The sequence below is a fragment of the Lynx rufus genome, unplaced genomic scaffold, assembly GCF_022079265.1.
Source record: "Lynx rufus isolate CCGP_SWC_20201006 ecotype Redwood Valley unplaced genomic scaffold, mLynRuf1.p SCAF_2, whole genome shotgun sequence".
NCBI lineage: Eukaryota > Metazoa > Chordata > Mammalia > Carnivora > Felidae > Lynx > Lynx rufus.
In genome coordinates this window covers 100120378-100139724 of record NW_025814834.1, presented here as the reverse complement: position 1 = coordinate 100139724, position 19347 = coordinate 100120378, and the positions used below count along the sequence as shown (strand labels likewise).

The 19347-nt window shown below is 34.8% G+C and overlaps 1 protein-coding gene across 1 annotated transcript in view; it reads right to left on the bottom strand.

Moving 5' to 3' along the window:
- DPP10 (dipeptidyl peptidase like 10) overlaps window positions 1-19347 on the bottom strand; it is a 649764-nt gene that overhangs the window by 73252 nt on the left and 557165 nt on the right. Inside the window, exons 12-13 of the mRNA XM_047084533.1 lie at window positions 14354-14392; window positions 9644-9751 (exon numbers count right to left, since the gene is read on the bottom strand). Coding sequence (XP_046940489.1) covers window positions 9644-9751; window positions 14354-14392 — 147 coding nt within the window. The remainder of the gene's footprint in view (window positions 1-9643; window positions 9752-14353; window positions 14393-19347) is intronic.

Below are 19347 nucleotides of genomic sequence, written 5' to 3'. Positions count from 1 at the left end.
ATTTTTGAGAGAGAGAGTGCGAGCGGGGGAGGAACAGAGAGAGGGAGAGGGAGACACAGAATCTTTTTTTTTTTTTTTTTTTTTTTTTTTAGTGTTTATTTATTGTTGAGAGAGACAGAGACAGAATGCGAGTGGGTTAGGGACAGAAAGTGAGGGAGACACAGAATCCGAAGCAGGCTCCAGGCTCCAAGCTGTCAGCACAGAGCCCAACACAGGGCTTGGACTCACAAGCTGTGATCTCATGACATGAGCTGAAGTCAGACACTCAACTGACTGAGCCACCCAGGTGCCCTGGGAGACACAGAATCTTGAAGCAGGCTCCAGGCTCTCAGCTGTCAGAACAAAGCCCGACACGAGGCTGGAACTCACGCACCCCAAAGTTGATGACCTGAGCCAAAGTCAGAGGCTCAACTGAATGAGCTACCCAGGTGCCCCTGGATTATAGTTTTAATGTTGCCTTTCTTCCAGTCTTCTGCTTCTCTCCTTTAAGAAACCCAATTAAATATCAGTTGCATATTATTTCCCTGTCTTAGCTACTTCTGATCCTCTCTACTTTATTTCATTTATTTACTTATTTTTATCTCTCTTCCTGATAACCACTAGTATATTTTTGGCAATATTTATTTACCCTTGGTCATCTTTCCATTAGTTTCTTACGATTTTGTACTATTTTTTTTCAATATTCTTCCTGAAATCTGTTACTTTTTGGGTTACAACTTTTCTTTATACTTTATGAAGGCTTTTCTGAGTTTTGAATTTCACATTTGATAATTTCATATCTACAAGTGCTTATTTAGTGATACTTAGTTATTTGGGGAGTATTATACTACTGAATCCTTCTGCTTCATAGTTGATTTTGGGAGAGGGGTAGCTTTATCTATTAAATATTTTTTTTATTCTCACTTTCTGTTTACCTCACATAGCAACTGCATGTCTACTGCCAGCCATATTTTCTTCTTTATAAAAATCTTGGATTTCCTAGGATATAGATGCCTAATAGTGGTGAAAGATTAGGTGAGCCACTAAATTTCTATCACTAGTACCCTAAGGAGCTACATCCCTAAGGAATGCTATCTCTAGTACCCTAAGAACTTGTTTCTCAAGCACCCCAAGGTAGCACCATTAGGAGTAGATACGCGTTTTCTGACAGCCTATATGTATATGTATATGTGTGTGTGTGTGTGTGTGTGTGTGTGTGTACATATATATGTAGCTAATATATATGTGTATATAGATATACATTTTTTTCCCTGGGGGGTCCTTAATTTCTATCACCAGTTTCTAGTTTCTACCTTTCCCTTCACCACAATATTCCAAGAGATGGGTCTGTCAAGCTTGTTTCTTTCTTTCTTTCTTAGGTGGTATTAAAAAAAAATCATATTTGGTTTTCTGCATATTCAAGGTACTTCACTGTGATTCCTTGTCTCAGTGCTAACTTTTATTTTTTTTTAATTTCATTTATTTTTGCTTTAGGTTTAATTGACATAAAATATCTTATAGTTTCAGGTGTACATCATAGTGTTTCAATATTGCACACATTAAGAAGTGATGCCCAGGTTAAGTCTACTTACCATCTGTCAATATACAAAGTTTCAATGTTGAATTTTAAAAGGAATGTAACTAATGTTCCACGGTATAGACTATGCTATATAACCTAAGCTTTTGGTGAGTGCCTTTATCAGCATAAAGAAATTGTTTTTGTTTCTAAATTTGTAAGGTTTTTGAACATGGATTTGTGGAATTTATTGGAGGCTGTTTCTGCATCTATTAAGATGATTATATTTTTTCATGTAGATGAAAATGCAGTGAATTATATCACAGATATTTAAATTTTAAGCAAACAGCATTCTTCTGTGAAAAATAACAGTATTTTTTTAAATCCATTGAAGAATTCAGTTTGCCACTACTTGGTTTAGAAGTTCTTAAGTGACCTGTAACTGTCCTTTCCCATACTGTCTTCATTTGATTTTGGTTATAAGATGATATCTGTATCATTAAATGTATCAAAAAATATTCCATCTTTTTCTCCTTTTTGAATATATTTCTATACATTTTAAGTGCATGCTTCTTGAATTTTGGTAGAGCCCAGTTTTCAAAACCACCTGTACTTGATGTGAAAATATTTAATTTTTTTTTAATGTTCATTTATTTTTGAGAGAGAGAGAGAAAGAGATACAGAGTGTGAGCAGGGGAGGGGCAGAGAGAGAGACGGAGACAGAAAATCTGAAGCAGGCTCCAGGCTCTGAGCTGTCAGCACAGAGCCGGACATGGGGCTCGAATTCATGAACTGCAAGATCATGCCCTGAGCTGAGATTAGACCCTTAACCTACTGAGTCACCCAGGCGCCCCTGAAAACACTGTTTTAAAATGCTGTTCCATTTCCTTAATATTATGGGACAATCACATTGTTTCTTAAATGTGTTTGTTTTTTATTTTAGAATTTATTTATTTCATTCAGTTTCTCAAATTTGTTGGCATAAAGTTAAAAGTATTTTAAAATACAGTTTAAATATGCAGTTCTGCCTCCTTTGTGTAACTTACACTTTTTTTTTTAGGTTGATTTATTTTTTGAAAGAGAGAGTAAAGAAAGCCATGAGTAGGGGAGGGTCAGAGAGAAAGGAGACAGAGAATCCCAAGAAGGCTCTGCGTTGTGAGTGCAGAGTCCCATGCAGGGCTTGAACTCATGAACAGTTTGATCATGACCTGAGCAAAAATCCAAGAGTAGAATACTTAACCAACTGAACCAGCCAGACACCCCAAACCTATGACTTCTTGATTATAACTTTGGATTCCAGTAGTCATTATCAGACCTTGCTTTGGTTGAGCCAAGGACAGAATACTAACAGCTTAAGGTTTTAGTGCATCTTTGGTGCCCAATTTTAAGATGAACAATATCTCAAAACATTGAAAGGTACAGAAATTGTGCTCTATTATTTGAACATATCTAGAGATGCCTTGGTTTCAAGATTTCTAGCTTGATTATATTTTCTCCATTTTTTCAGAAAATTTTGTTATTTGTAGGTATGTATTCAAGGATAGAAGAGTGTCTACATTAAACATGATCATGAGTGGGGAGCCTGGCTGGCTCAGTCGGTTAAGCAAACAATTAAGTTTGACTCTTGATTTCAGTTCAGGTCATGATCCCATGGTTCGTGAGTTTGAGCCCTAAATGGGGCTCTGCACTGACAGTGTAGAGCCTGCTTGGGACTCTCTCTCTCTCCCCCTCTCTCTGCCCCTCCCCTGCTTACACTCTCTCTTTCTCTCTCTCTCAAATTAATAAACTTAAAAAAATACTTAAAAAAATTAAAAAGTACAAGTTATCATGAGCAAAACTCAATGCTTTGAGACAATGTCTGAACACAGTGTACCCAATATTAAAAATTACACATTATTCATTTCAATGGTGCATCCAGCATAAAAATATTTTTCTTCTAACTTAGGACCAAAAGTTTTCTTGTTGGAAGCCTTAACAACAACCTCACAATTTTTAGATTTCACTTCAAGCATCTGTAATTGCTTTGCTCACTTTATATCCACGAGGGCAAATCTGGGCTGAGGAATAAGTGCAACTTCATTTCACATATAAGAGCATAGCCTGTCTTTTATAGTTCTACAGTTATAGTTGTAAGACTCAACTATTCTCCACGACTGCATATCAGATTATATTGCATCAGCGAGCATATTACATTTGATCTGGACTGGAGGTAAATAATCCTAATACAAATCAAAATATGGTAGACGGCTCATACAGTGAGTTCAAAATAAATATCAAGGAACTTGACTAATCTTCCCGAGGGGTGTCTGTATCTCAGTTAGTTTTCAGTCCACTTTCCAAAGACAATCACAGCTAAGATAACTGAACAAAGAGGAAAGAAGAATCATTCTCACTGTGCAGTAATAATTTTTTCCATGCAACCATGGTCTCTATTATATTAACTTGGTAGAATACAAAAAATGATGATAAATATGAAAGCTTAGTGGACTTTTGACAAGGGCAACATGGCAATGTACTTTAAACTCATATTTCACTTTTAATTTTAGACTAAATGGCGATACAACTAATGATTTTCATTCATTAGTGGGATGGAAATCTAGGATGCAGGTCAAATGTTTTTATTGCCAAATAAATTTGAGAATAAGGTATTAGACACCATTAGAAATCAGATTACCTCTCCTCAAATTGGTATAGATTTTATCTTACTTAGAAAAGTTAAATATTAATCTTGTATTTCTATTTAAAAATTTGGAAGATTGGTATCAGTGAAAATTTCATAATATATGTGCTTTTTACCTGATTACACACTGTTCATTCAAATTTCTTATATTAAATTCTGTTTAATTTCTACAGCTTCTAAATAAGTGATATAGTGCCTAAAATAGCATGCTATAATTTACTATTTATCACATGAGGTGAGCTAATTGTTTTCAGACAATGTCCTAATCAGATACAGCAGTGGAATTTAATGAAAAAAAATGTATTGGGTTGATTAGGTGATAGAATTGTGAATTGGGGGCATGCCATTTTCTACAGCTTTTGTAATGAATAATGGCATTTAAAATTGTTCCAAGTGAAATCATCAGCTCTCATGAGCAAAACTTTGTATTGCTGCGTAGAGAAAGAGAATGGATTCACCAACATATATAATTTTTCATTTAACACAATTTAGAAAGATGACAGGGCAGTTCCTTTCATTTATGAATCTGAACCACTTAGCATGATTGAAACTCTGCTTACTCCATATCTGAGAGAAAAAAGGTAGCCATGTCTTTGGCAAAAACCTTTTTACTTAACTGCAGCCTGCATTACAGCGAATGCAGGATATTAGAGTTCCAGACAAGGCAATTCAGAAGTTAAAGGTCTATATGAGGATTGCTATGGAGAGAGAGGTAGGAGAAAACTTGTGAAGCAATTGCAAGTCTAATGTTCTGAGGGAAAGAAGTTTTGCATCATTGTTTGACTCAAGAACCACATAAACTGATATTAATACTGCACAGTGTATATTTTACTCAAAAGAGCAATTTATAGATTTTTAGAAAAGCCAGTTTTTATTTTTATTCATATTATCTTTAAGGTAACTTATGAAAGTAGAGAAATTCTGTTATCACATATTCATATGGAAAGTAATCTAGAAATAAATTTTATATACATATATATACACACACACACACACACATATATGTGTATATGTATGAGTTTATATGTGTGTGTATACATATATATATGAGTTTACAAATATCTTAGTTTTGATGCAGGAACTCCAAGTCTGTTAATCAAAACTAAATAAAGGATCCATAATATAAACTAGCTTTTTGTATAGTGACAGATAGTTACAACAAACTGCCACTGAATTAAACACTGAATTATACTGGTTAACTGTCTACATCCAGTCAACTAAATATTAATCTTCTAAAGAACTGTTTCTCAAAATTATGTAGCATTATGGGAAAAGTATGCTTTATAATTAGAACTTAAACTATGAAATTCTATAGTTAACATAAAATTATAATCTTGTCTAAAAGGAGAGAAACATAAATTCTTTCTAGTTTTATTTTTTGAAATTAGTAAGGAATGCCTTTGTAAATGAGAAAAATGAATACTAAAATATGTGTAATGACAACCATCACCCTCTTTTTTTTTTATTTTTTTTTCAACGTTTATTTATTTTCGGGACAGAGAGAGACAGAGCATGAACGGGGGAGGGGCAGAGAGAAAGGGAGACACAGAATCAGAAACAGGCTCCAGGCTCTGAGCCATCAGCCCAGAGCCTGACGCGGGGCTCGAACTCACGGACCGCGAGATCGTGACCTGGCTGAAGTCGGACGCTTAACCGACTGCGCCACCCAGGCGCCCCTACCATCACCCTCTTAACGAAAATAGCCTGAAAGGCTAATTTTATACCCTAGTCTCCAATGAATAGTTTCCATCTACCTACTCATTGTCAAAGAGAGCAAAATGTTTGGAGAAAATTACTAACTTCATTTAGTGAGATACTTCATCCAGATAAATACATTTTCAGTCAGTGAGGAAGCCCTCAAATATAGCTAAGCATCAAAGGGTGCCCATCCTGCTGGTTGGCTGTCAAACCCTGTTCTTGTCATTCCTCCTCACTGGCAGCAGGTCAAGGAAGAAAGAGTGTACAAAGTCATCAATGTTGGTATATGCATTACTATTTAGACTCTAAGTTATTACACTATTTTTGGAGAGCCAATTTGCCACTCCATAGCAAAACTTAAAAACGTATGTACACATACACTTTGCCTACATATCTCTGATATCTTAAAATATATTTTTGTGGTAATAATCATAAATAAATACTTATGCATATGAATGTTTACCTCTGAGTAATTTCTCGTATCAAAATTAGAGTAACTTTAATGCTGATTAAAATTGATTCATTTAAATAGAGTATACTAAACCTATTTGGCAGAATGTTGAAGAGCTATTAAAATGACATTGGAGACTAATATTAAACAGTAAGAATATAATAAATAATATAAGAATTCTTATACATTATTCTTTAAATACCACAAATCCATACATGTGCTTTGATTGCAATATTCAAAAGAAAATTAAATATTTTTCAATGTTAAAAGGAATTAGAAATACCTATATATACAAATTTATTTACAGTGTGATGTGTGAGGGGAGGAGACTGTGTTTGATTTTAAATGAGTTAATTCAGCTTCGAATTCTAAGATTTTCATAGCATATATATGTGTCAATATCATAATCTTAGAGGATTCTTAAAAGATCTTTTTTGTAAACTATTTAAAAAAATTGAGGTGGGGGCACCTGGGTGGCTCAGTCGGTTAAGCATCAGACTTCAGCTCTGGTCATGATCTTGCATTTAGTGGGTTCAAGCCCCGCATCAAGCTCTGTGCTGACAGCTTGGAGCCTGGAACCTGCTTCAGATTCTGTGTCTCCCTCTCTCTCTCTGCCCCTCCCCTTCTCATGCTCTCTCTTTCTCTCCCTCTCTCTCAAAAATAAATAAAAACTTTAAAAACTTTTTTTTTTGAGGGAAAGGAATTCAACTGTTTACTAAGATTGTGTCTGTGTATAAACTTAGGTATAACTTAACATTTATCTAACCACTGACCTCTAACTCATTAACAAAGTAGAGTAATTTTATCCACATTGCCAAAACATCCATAAATAATAGTGCAGTCATGTTTATTTCTCATTGAGGCAAGCCACAAATTCTCTGAACTGCAACCGGAATAGATCAAAATCTTTTCTACTTCAATGAAAGCTTTGTTATAATCTTCATATAGAAGAGGAACAAAGTAGACACATCTACTCTATGAAGTTGTTCTGAACACTTCAGGAATAATGAATTAGACTGCATGTCAGGCTGTTTTGATTGGGGGAAGAAGGTATTTCTTCCCAAGGCTTATAAAGAAACTTCTGTTTATAAAGAAATGTCTCAATTCCTACAGGCCAGCATTAGCACCTCCCATTCCCTTCCAATCCAACACTTTTTAAAAGACACTATTTCTCTCAATTTGTTAAATAGATTGTCTTCTTGGAATTGTATATATAATGGTGTATTATACATCTTTCCCTATCATTTGCTGTATTTACAATTTGTATGCAATTTGGACAACCTGGGTTTTCACACAGTTTTGTGAATATAAAATACTGTGGTTTAAAAATTTAATAAAATGGGGTGCCTGGGTGGCTCAGTCAGTTGAGTGTCTGACTTTAGCTCAGGTCATGATCTCGAGGTTTGTGAGTTCAAGCCCTGCATCAGGCTCTATTGCTGACAGCTCGGAGCCTGGAGCCTGCTTCAGATTCTGTGTCTCCCTTTTTTTTCTCTGCTCCTCCCTTGCTTCTCTGTCTCTCTTTCCTTCCCAAAAATAAACATTAAAAATTTAATAAAATGTCACAGTGTTAACATTTGCGTTTAGTGGGTTTGAGCCCCGCACCCACACTTATAGTGTGATATATTATTTTTGACCAAAAGATCTAGTATTTATGATAACAAAATTTATAATTAGCTAGCAAAAGTTAATCAGGTAGAATAATTTGCTAGTGAAACTTCTTCCAGTTTACATAAAAAAAAAATAGCCCCCTTAGTGCTGTCTGATATAATCATTTTAATACATATAAAATCATCAAAAAGTTTAGGCATATATAGATACATTTATTTCAAACATAAATGAGATATTATAGATTAGTCTATAACCTATTTTTCCAACTTAAATGATATACTATGAAAATTAATCTACATCTTTATTGTGAAAATTATATATGTTCCAAATTACTTATTCTGGCTTTAATTCAAATTAAAGTCATGGCAGTTGTTTTAATAGGTACAGAACTTAGACATGTGTTAAATTTTAAACTACCGACATTAAGATTTTGAGAATTCAAGGCACACAAATTTCTGAGCTGCTGCACACAAATATGTATATAGATTATGATAAAAGTTTGAGAATTTGCACAAGGCTTGTGAAGGTTCTAACAACATAAATGTAGCCAGGTTGTTTAGGGATCTTTTGGCACATTTATATTTACTCTATATTTTGTAAGTGCGAAATTGATTCTTGGCTAGTTTGTTTGTAAACTCTCATAGAGGATTCCAGTTTATCCACATCCTTTGCCTTTATAAATTATCTTTTGCCTGAGACTAGGATGTTTGTTTATTTGATTTTGAAGGAAACCAGTTCTCCTGAATGTTTGTTATTGACCATTACATTCCAATTGACTCATTAACCTTGTCACATTTAAACCATTTGTGAATTCTCCCATTTTTAAATAATTGGATAAAACTGTATGGTCTGGAACTTAAAAGAAAAATAACCCTTTCCTTATTTTAATTGGAAAGTCTATAAAAATATAGCACAGACTCTGTGTCATTGACAATACATTTTATCCTGGTTTTTCAAATATGAATTGTATTTCCTTGTGGGGGGTTACCATAAAGTATTCAAGTATTCAGTTTTTGATGGACATTTAGTATGCTTCAAGCATTTATTTATTTATTCACTCATTCATTCATTCATTCATTCATTTATTTACGTTTATGTATTTTGAAAGAGAGAAACTGAGCACATCTGAGGGGGAGGGCCAGAGAGAGAAAGAAAGAGAATACCAAGTATTCTGATGCTGCAGCTGACAGTGTGGAGCCCAACCTAGGGCTTAAACTTATGAACGGTGAGATCCTGACCTGAGCCTAAAGCAAGAGTCAGACACTTAACCAACTGAGCCCCCCAGGTGCCCCAGAAATTAGTTTGCTTCAAATATTTAAGGCATTTATAGCACCTTGAAAATACTGCTTACACAAAATAGGGAATATACATATTTGTTGAATGAAAAATTTTCTCTAAATTGTCCTCCAATCTCTGAAAGTAGGGGTTGGGTAATTTTCATGTATTCAATTCTCTCTAATCCAAGGCCCAAGTCTCTTAGCATATATTATGGCTCACTAAATTCTCTTGAGTGTTGAGACTATTATATGGGAAAGTACAGTTTGAATTTATAGTTATGGAGGGGGATCCTCTTTCTAGAACTTAGTCCTTGGGTTAAATGTATGCCTGGATTTCACAGGCATTAACTGTAGGTTCAGAATATGCCCTAAGAATTGTACCTTCGTGAGTATGACAGCAATGAAACCAAACACAGAAAGGAGCCAGCACGTACCTGGACAAGAAACATCGCTATGTGGTGAAATTCTCCACGGCCCCCTTGCTTAACAGGAACTGTCATAAAGAATGTGCTGCCGTCTCTAGAAAACACTGGCTCCTCATTCTAAAAACAGAAGTGCACGTGATGACATCAAGATGGTATTGGACTTTTGTTTGCAAAACGGTCAAATTATTTTAAAAATAATGTGAATGCACCACCACCATCTATCTTCAGAAAATTTTCATGTGTCCCAACTAGAAACTGTGTCCATTAAACAGTAACTTCCCATTCCTCCCTACCCCACTCCCTGGAAGCACCATCAATGTCCTTTCTGTCTCTTTGTTTTGACTCTACCAGAACAAACTCTTTAATGACTGGCTTACAAAAACCAAACAATATCTAATATATTTTTTTCTGAAATATTTCACCCAGCCACTCTAGTTACTTGAACTTACATTTCTGTTGATGCATATATAAATGAACTGAAACGCTGAAATTAAAAGGCTGCAAAATTGGAAGGGATCCATTGAAAATCATTTAATTCAAACTTCCCATCTTCACTGTTCACCCCTCCAAAAATACACAAATACTAATGCCCATTTGATGATTTTTTAATTAAGCTCTAAGTGGCATGTTACATCAATAGAATTATTTTCTGAAAATTAAATGATGGAAGCTATGCATATAGACTGCTTTCTTTTTGCTCCAGGGGAAACATTGAGAAAATGGATTTGTCTGAAAAACATTCAGTTCTTTCCTGTTGGATTAGTGACAGTGATTATACATCCGGTAAAAGAAAGACTTTTGCTATGGTTACTTTTTTTGCAGGTCTTTAAAATGCCCTATAAACCCTTTCAGATGATCTGGCCCTCCACTCTCTTTCTGATCTCATCTCCTTTCATTCTCCTGCTTCCTCATTGTGCATGATCCTGCTCCAGGGCCTTTGCACTTTTTATTCTGCCTGGTTCTTTCTTTTATCTCTTTCATATCTTGGCTCTGTATCACCTTAACAGTGAGGTGTTTTCCCATTACCCCATACAGAGGGTGATCTTAGAAGCCAGATCAGCCAACTCTGTCTGAATCCCTCATCTCCTTTTACCTACTTCTGTTTTTTTTTCCATAGTACCTAACAGTATCCAACATATTTTATTTCAGGTAGGTATGCACTTGTTTTGTATATGCGTGTATGTATGCAGGTGGGCAAGTAGATAGGCAAGTAGGTGAAGTTCCTCAGGAATGTAAACTCCATGAGGGAGGACCCTTGAATTCTTCACTGCTCTACCTCCAGCACCTAGATAATGACTGTTATATAAATTGTGCTTAATAATTATTTACTTATTTTACTTGAATAAGTAAGTTAGTAACTATTTTCATAATCTCAAGAGTCTGGTTTCAGCTTTATTAGTGAGAACCTCCCTTGATAGAGATATAAGGCTAATATTTTTCTTCTCTACTTCATGGACACTCATGAAAATATATGACATATGTAAAAATGTAAAACTGAAGGAATACACAGTTCAAGGATGAAAACATTGCATTGCTAGGTATATAATAAATACTGACAAGATACCTGAGTGAATCACATCTTTCAACTATGATAGAGTCAATAATTCTGTAGGTTCCCTCTCTTGCCCTCTGGAATCTCTCTTTTGCCTTTGTACATGAAACATCTTCCGCTTGGAACAACGTTTTTGTTTGCTTTTCGTACTGAATCTTACTCTTTTTTTTTTTTTTTTTTCTTAAACTCAAGGAACAGAAACCATTACCAAATTTCCCTGGTTAGAGAGTGTCTCGTAGTTAAGAAATCTCTCCTTAGAGATTCTAACGATTACACTGTATTTATCTCTATCATGACATGCAATGCATTCTATTATATGGTTGGCTTCTTTCACTAGGCAAGTAATAATTAAACTAAGTTTATAATTTTATCTTTTTAGCTTTATTGCCTAGGACCCAGTAGGTGTCCAACTCATAACTGGATAGATGAATGCATGTTTACAACAGGCAAAATATTTGTTATATATATATCATTCTATCCACATTTGCTCCAACTTATCAGCTCCTTCCCTATTCTCTCCTTGTGATTTGCTCCAAAAGTAAATTGCCTTTTTAAGGTACAGGATTATCTGAGAATTCTCTTTTTTATATTTGTCCACCCCACCCCCCCCCAAGCCCTTTCCAATTCTAATGCCTTATAAATGGTTCAGCAAAGGAGCAGATGGAGACTATATTCCTAAATGCATTGCTGGGCTTAAAACCCTTCACCATGAGGCAATATCTACATATAAATAGGGCTCTATGCCAACCTTTTCCTAGAACCAAATAATGGAAATGGAGCCAATTTCACTGTCTACTTTTATAATTGTAAGCAAGTCAATGTTTATGACACACAGAACAATGGATTGGGGATACCAAACTCTATTTCTTGACCAATAGTTTTGTATATGGGTTATCACAAGCCTCTTGAAAGCCAGGCCACATTCTCTCTGTTCTTCCTACTATCCAGAAAGTGAGCATGTGATGATTATACTTAATTCCTAGTTGTCTTAGAAATTTGGTTCATCTCAATACTATCAGTGTCATATTTTAAATTTCATCAAATTTTAAATATTTTATAAAATTCCCTAAGAGCTTCTAGAGAAAACCTCAACTGTGACAAACTACCACTTGCATTTTTTTTTACTGAATAATTGATAACTAGTTTCTTTGCTTTAAAAAAAGTTTCTATTAAACATTCATAAATTTTGGATTTAAAATGTAGATAACATAATTCCAAAAGAGCATACATTATGTTGATACATGTCAGACTATTATGAATGTCACTGGCAATAAAAATGATAGCAAAATAGGTTTAATAATACAGTACAATTCAGAATATATCAATATCCATTATGATGTTGTTTCCCATTGTTATTATTTTCAGTATCTAACTTAAGAAAGTCCATTACTGACTATAAGACCAAAGTTGGGTTTTTTCCTCCAATTTCATGAAGATTAAGTAGTCCATATTAATATCTATTTATCTATCTAGCTGTAGATTTGGTATGCCTATGCTTCAAAGAAGAAAAGTTTTAGCTTATTTACAGACCTTCTTTTTATTTATTCACCAAGTATTTATGGAAATTTTGTTATAACCAGATGCTGTATTAGGCATTTAGTTTATAATGGGAAACAAAAGATGAATATTCCTCCTGCCCTTGTGAATTTAGGAAAAAGTTCACAGAAATAATTGTGTAAGTATCACAAAAAAAGATTACACTTGACTTTCAAATAACTCTTATTAAGAAATGGGATTTGGTTATGGTGGTTGGAGGAGGTGACTTTTTAAGTGGGTGATTTAAGCTGAGGTTTGAAAAATGATCAGGCTTCACAAAAGAAAGTAGCTGAGAGAATTCTGTTCAGAGGAAAGGTTCATACCAAACCTTGTAGTATGAGTGCTAATGTGCCACAGTGGAGAAGGAATCAACAAGAATCGTTCCAGTTGTGAGAGGGGGAGTGTGACAGTGACATGGCTAGAGGCATCAAAATGCATGCTGTGCACAGGTCCCTCAGCCAGCCTGCAGTGTGGCGAACAGACTGGCGTGTGCCCGAGGGGTTGAGTGTTTAGCAGTGAGAGAGGTGCTGCAGTACCAGCAGATTGATACTGGATGCTGTTTGTGAATTGGAGTAAAGTAAATTGACTTGAGATCTTCTGATGTAAAATTGAAGAACTTGGTGATGAATAATATGTGCAGAAAAGAATGGGAAAAAGTTTAAGAATGACTGCTAGGTTTCCAATTTTTAATAGCTGGATGGGTAATTATGTCCTTGACTCCTATGATGAAAAGAATGCATACAGTCACTAGAAGGGGAATATGTCCACTGTGGACCTGTGGAGTGTGCAGTTACTTTTACAGACTTAGGAGAAGTTCCCAAGCATGAATTTGGATGTTTGAGAACTCAGCCAAGTGAGCTGCCCAGGGCTATACATCTAGAGGTCTCAATACCTGGGTGGTCACTGAAACCATAGATGTGTATGACACTTCAGGAGAGAATATAAAAGATCACTGCAAAGAACAAAAATCAAAAGCAAACCAAACAAAACACTTCCTTTTGCAAAAAAAAAAGGAAGAAAATAAAAGAAAAAAACAGTAATGGAGTCAGTAGTAAAATGGGCTCAGCCATATTTGGATACTTTGCTTGTGTTTCCTTCTGAAATGTCTGGTATGAGACCATGTTGTGGGGACATTTAGTAGGTATTCTATTGTGGTCTGGATTCCAGCCCCAAGTATGTCACAAACTAGCATCATGATCTAGGATACATCTAAGGAAAGAAGCATCTATCTAAACAATGTCCACATACCCAATATATGTGGAGGTTTGGTCAATCTTCTGGGAAATTTGAACAATACTGACAATTTCCAGCTTTAATGGGTCACAACTTTTTCCTCTTTCATCTACACAAAAGGTTACTTATATGAATGATCCTGAAAATGGATCCTAGTAGTTTCTCTGTAACTTACCTTCTTTAAAAAAAAAAAAGGAACTAGCCTTTTCATAAATGATGTCACAGAAAGGCCAAGTCATAAATATTTTAATGGAAAAGATTCACTCAGCCAAACATAGCAAAGCCTTAAAGTCATATTGCTGAGGTAACTTTTGAGAGAATATTATTATACAGCCACTGGATAAATAGAATGAGCACAATGGCCAAAATGCAACATAGAGCAACCTCCTGTGCCGTACCTGTTTGGAGAGCCACGTATCTGATGTCATCTCATATTTCTGAAAAGAAACAATGAACTCCATGAAGCATCTAAACACCAAAATGTGCATGCATCAATTTAACTTATTTTACACATTATCCTTAAGGTATTATTTTTTTTTCTCTCTTCAACTGATGAAATACCTTGAGAGATCCCATTGTCACTACTGACTTAAAATGAATGAATAAGTACAGAATTGGGATTAAATGATAATTTAATTATAAAATCTTTTCTTTGGTGAACTCCTTTAGAATTCCCAGTAGTACGTCACCACGGATAGAAGATCATTTTCCAGTGCTGTTTGATTACCTCATTCAAACTGTTTTGAACCACTAGGCACTGTCTCTTTTCACCTCTAGGCATCATCAGGAAACAAAATTATTAAGTCCTTCAAAAGAACTGGGCTAACTGCCAACAATGAAATGAAAAGGTAGATGTTCTTTTAACATTCAATGCACTCTCCTTCATAGTCATTTTCTTTTCTTAAGGAAAAAGAATTAAAAATTTGAAATGACAAAATTTTATGTTCCATTAAAATTATCTTGCAAATGATCAGAACTGAGGTCATTATTTCACAGAGCAAAACTAGATTAATTTAATCTCAAGTTAAATATGTGTAGATAAAATAAATTTTATTAGTACTCTTTACATACAGTAATTTATGAAAATCTTGTATTCTAGAAAAGTAAGTCTATACTAAAGGTATTTAAATGAAGAAAATAAAATCACAATATATTATAAATTTTATCAATATGCAGAAGTATTCACTTTAAATTGTTAATAATTATTTATAATGTTTTTTTACCAGTTTTCTCTTTTAAAGCCATATTATTATTACATTAAAATCAATCACTTTCTATTTTCAGGGCCTGTTTTTATTTATTAATAGATTTTTCTACATGTGGATATTGAGGAAACATCTAACTAAATTATTCCTTGATTTTCTATTTGTACCTCCTGCACCTTGCTATCTATAAAACATAGACACACACACAAAAATATATCAATGCCCCTTTTTAATAAGTTTATTAAAATTTTTGTAATGTTTGTTTATTTATTTGTTTATTTGAGAGAGAGAGCAACAGTGAAAATGGGAAAGGGGCACAGAGAGAGAGAGAGAGAGAGAGAGAGAGAGAGAGACTGCCAGAATCCCAAGCAGGTACTGTGCTGTCAGTGTGGAGCCCAACGCAGGGCTCAGTCTCCCGAACTGTGAGATCAGGACGTGAGCCCAAATGAAGAGTTAGATACTTAACCAATTGAACCCAGGCACCCCAAAGCATTACTAATTTTTTTTAGAATTCGTGAAAGTCTGAAGTTTCACATGCATTTGTCTTATTTCAGTTCCAGCAGAGAGTAAAACCTTTATTTAACTCCATAGATGGATGAGAAATAGAATATCAATAAGGTACCAAATCAGTATGATACAGTTCCTATATCTATTTTCTACTGAAGCATTTTGATACATTCTTGACATTGCCTATATAGCTTATTATTATATAGAAAAGATGACACGCTTTCTCTAACTAGAATATACACATGCCAATTTCTAAATCATTTAGCAATCAGCTGAATAAGAAATCGTCTAGAACACCTTAACAAATGAATGGTGAGATCTTAGTCTGTCTATAAGCTAATCAGATGAAAGAGGTTGATTGAAATATTTCTAATAAATATAAGCTATATGTAAAGAGCATTAGCCAAAGCCAGTAAGTACATGGTTGACACATCAAACTTAATCTACACATCTATGCTCATCACTCCAAAGATAAGTTTCTTCCTCTTTTCTCTTTTCTAGACCATTTAAAAATTATGTTTTAAAAATATTGGAGTATAATTTGCATATAGGGAAATGTACAGATCTCCAGTATAAGCGATGAGTTTTGACAAATATATTTACTTCCCATAAAGATACAAGGTGTTTTCACTTCCTCACACATTCTCTTGTGCTCCTTCCTAGAGGTTCCAAAAAGGTGGTCACTCTTCTGAACTCTTTCCCCATTAATTTCACCTGTGTTAGAAGTTCAGATTACTGAAATTATATATTATATATTCTTCTAAGAGGGACTTTTGTCACACTATATTTTTGAGATTCACTCATATTTTTTGGGCATATCAGTATTGTTTCTTTTTGAATTTTCAAGTAGAATTCTGTTGTGCAGATATGGCACATTTTGTTTATCTATTCCTTGTTAATGGATAATTTGATAGCTTCTAGTTTTTAGCTACGATAAATGAATCATCTCTAAAGTCGTTTTTTTTTTTTTTACACATCCTTTGGTGGACACAGGTTTTTATTTCTTGTCCAAATATCTAGGAATGGAGCTATTGGATGTATGTGTGTGTGTGTGTGTGTGTGCGCGCGTGCGCATGGGTACACACACACACACACATATACACATACACACATTCATTCATATACATAATATACACTATAATATATATATGTTTATATATGTACATTTAATTTTACTTGAACTTGCAAAAATCATTTTTTAAAGTAGCTGTATCATCTTACACTTCTTCTCATGAAGAATAAGAACTAAACCATTAAATACCTAGGAATAAATCTAACCAAAGAGGTGAAAAATCTATACACTGAAAACTATAGAAAGCTTATGAAAGAAATTGAAGATACAAAAAAATGGTGAAAGATTCCATGCACATGGATAGGAAGAACAAATATTGTTAAAATGTCGATACTACCCAAAACAATCTACATATTCAATGCAATCCCTATCAAAATAACACCAGCATTCTTCACAGAGCTAGAACAAATAATCCTAAAATTTGCATGGAACCAGAAAACACCCCGAATAGCCAAAGCAATCTTGAAAAAGAAAACCAAAGCAGGAGGCATCACAATCCCGGACTTCAAGCTATACTACAAAGCTGTAATCATCAAGACAGTATGGAACTGGCACAAGAATAGACACTCAGATCAATGGAACAGAATAGAGAACCAAGAAATGGACCCACAAACGTAGGGCCAACTAATGTTTGACAAAGCAGGAAAGAATATCCAATGGAATTAATATAGTCTCTTCAGCAAGTGGTGCTGCGAAAACTGGACAGCAACATGCAGAAGAATGAACCTGGACCACTTTCTTACACAACACACAAAAAATAAACTCAAAATGGATGAAAGACCTAAATGTAAGACAAGAAGCCATCAAAATCCTCGAGGAGAAAGCAGGCAAAAACCTCTTTGATCTTGGCCACAGCAACTTCTTACCACGTCTCCAGAGGCAAGGAAAACAAAAGCAAAAATGAACTACTGGACCTCATCAAAATAAAAAGCTTCTGCACAGCGAAGGAAACAATCATCAAAACTGAAAGGCAACCAACAGAATGGGAGAAGATATTTGCAAACGACATATCGGATAAAGGGTTAGTATCCAAAATCTATAAAGAACTTATCAAACTCAACACCCAAAAAACAAATAATCTAGTAAACAAATGGGCAAAAGACATGAATAGATGCTTCTCCAAAGAAGACATCCAGATGGCCAACCGACACATGGAAAAATGCTCAACATCACTCATCATCAGGGAAATACAAATCAAAACCACAAGAGATACCTCCTTACACCTGTCAGAATGGCTAACATTAACAACTCAGGCCAACAATAGATGTTGGCGAGGATGCGGAAAAAGAGGATCCCTTTTGCATTGTTGGTGGGAATGCAAGCTGGTGCAGCCACTCTGAAAAACAGTATGGAGGTTCCTCAAAAAATTAAAAATAGAACTACCCTACACCCCAGCAATTGCTGGGTATTTATCCAAGGGATACAGGTGTGCTGTTTCAAAGGGCCACATGTACCCCAATGTTCTTATAGCAGTACTATGGACAATAGCCAAAGAATGGAAAGAGCCCAAATGTCCATCGATGGATGAATGGATAAAGAAGATGTGGTGTGTGTGTATGTGTGTGTGTGTGTATATATATATATATATATATATATATATACATACACAATGGAGAATTACTCAGCAATCAAAAAGAAGGAAATCTTGCCATTTGCAACTACGTGGATGGAACTGGAGGGTATTATGCTAAGTGAAATTAGTCAGAGAAAGACAAAAATCATATGACTTCACTCATATGAGGACTTTAAGAGACAAAACAGATGAACATAAGGGAAGGGAAGCAAAAAGTAATATAAAAACAGGGAGACTCATAAATATGGAGAACTGAGGGTTACTGGAGGGGTTGTGGGGGGGGGGGGAATGGGCCTAATGGGTAAGGGGCATTAAAGAATCTACTCCTGAAATCATGTTGCACTGTACGCTAATTTGGATGTAAATTCAAAAAAAAATAAAAAAAAAAACAAAAAATAGACTAATAATGGCAAAAAAAAAGAAAATAAGAACTGAAATTTTCTACATCCTCCTCAATCGTTAATGTCACCTTTTTGTTGTTTTAATTTTAGTCATTCTAATGGTATGTAGTGCTATTTTATTGTGATTTAATCTATATTTTCCTAATGTCTAATAATGTTGAATACTTCTTCATGAATTTATAACTTCCTTATACATTTCTGTTCACATTTTGATCTTTTTAATTGGTCTGTCTTTTCATTATTGAGATGCATATATTTGTGTGATAACACATTTTGCAAAATATTTTCTCCTATTCTGTGCCTGTGTCTCTTTCTTTTCTTTCTTATATTTATTTTTGAGAGAGAGAGAGAAAGAGAAGCAGAGGGGCAGAGAGGGAGAGAAAGAGTCCCAAGCAGCTCTCAGCGCAGAGCCCTATGTGGGGCTTCATCTCACAAACCTGTGCCAGAACCAAGAGTCAGAGGCCACTCAGCCACTTAGGCACCCCTGTGGCTGTTTAATGGTGACTTTGTTGAAAACTTTCTAAGTTTGATGATGCCTAATGTATTATTTTTTCTTTTATGATTAATGGCTTTTTGCCTCTTCAGTGTAACTAAGTTATATCTCATATTTTTATCTAGAAGATTGACAGTATTA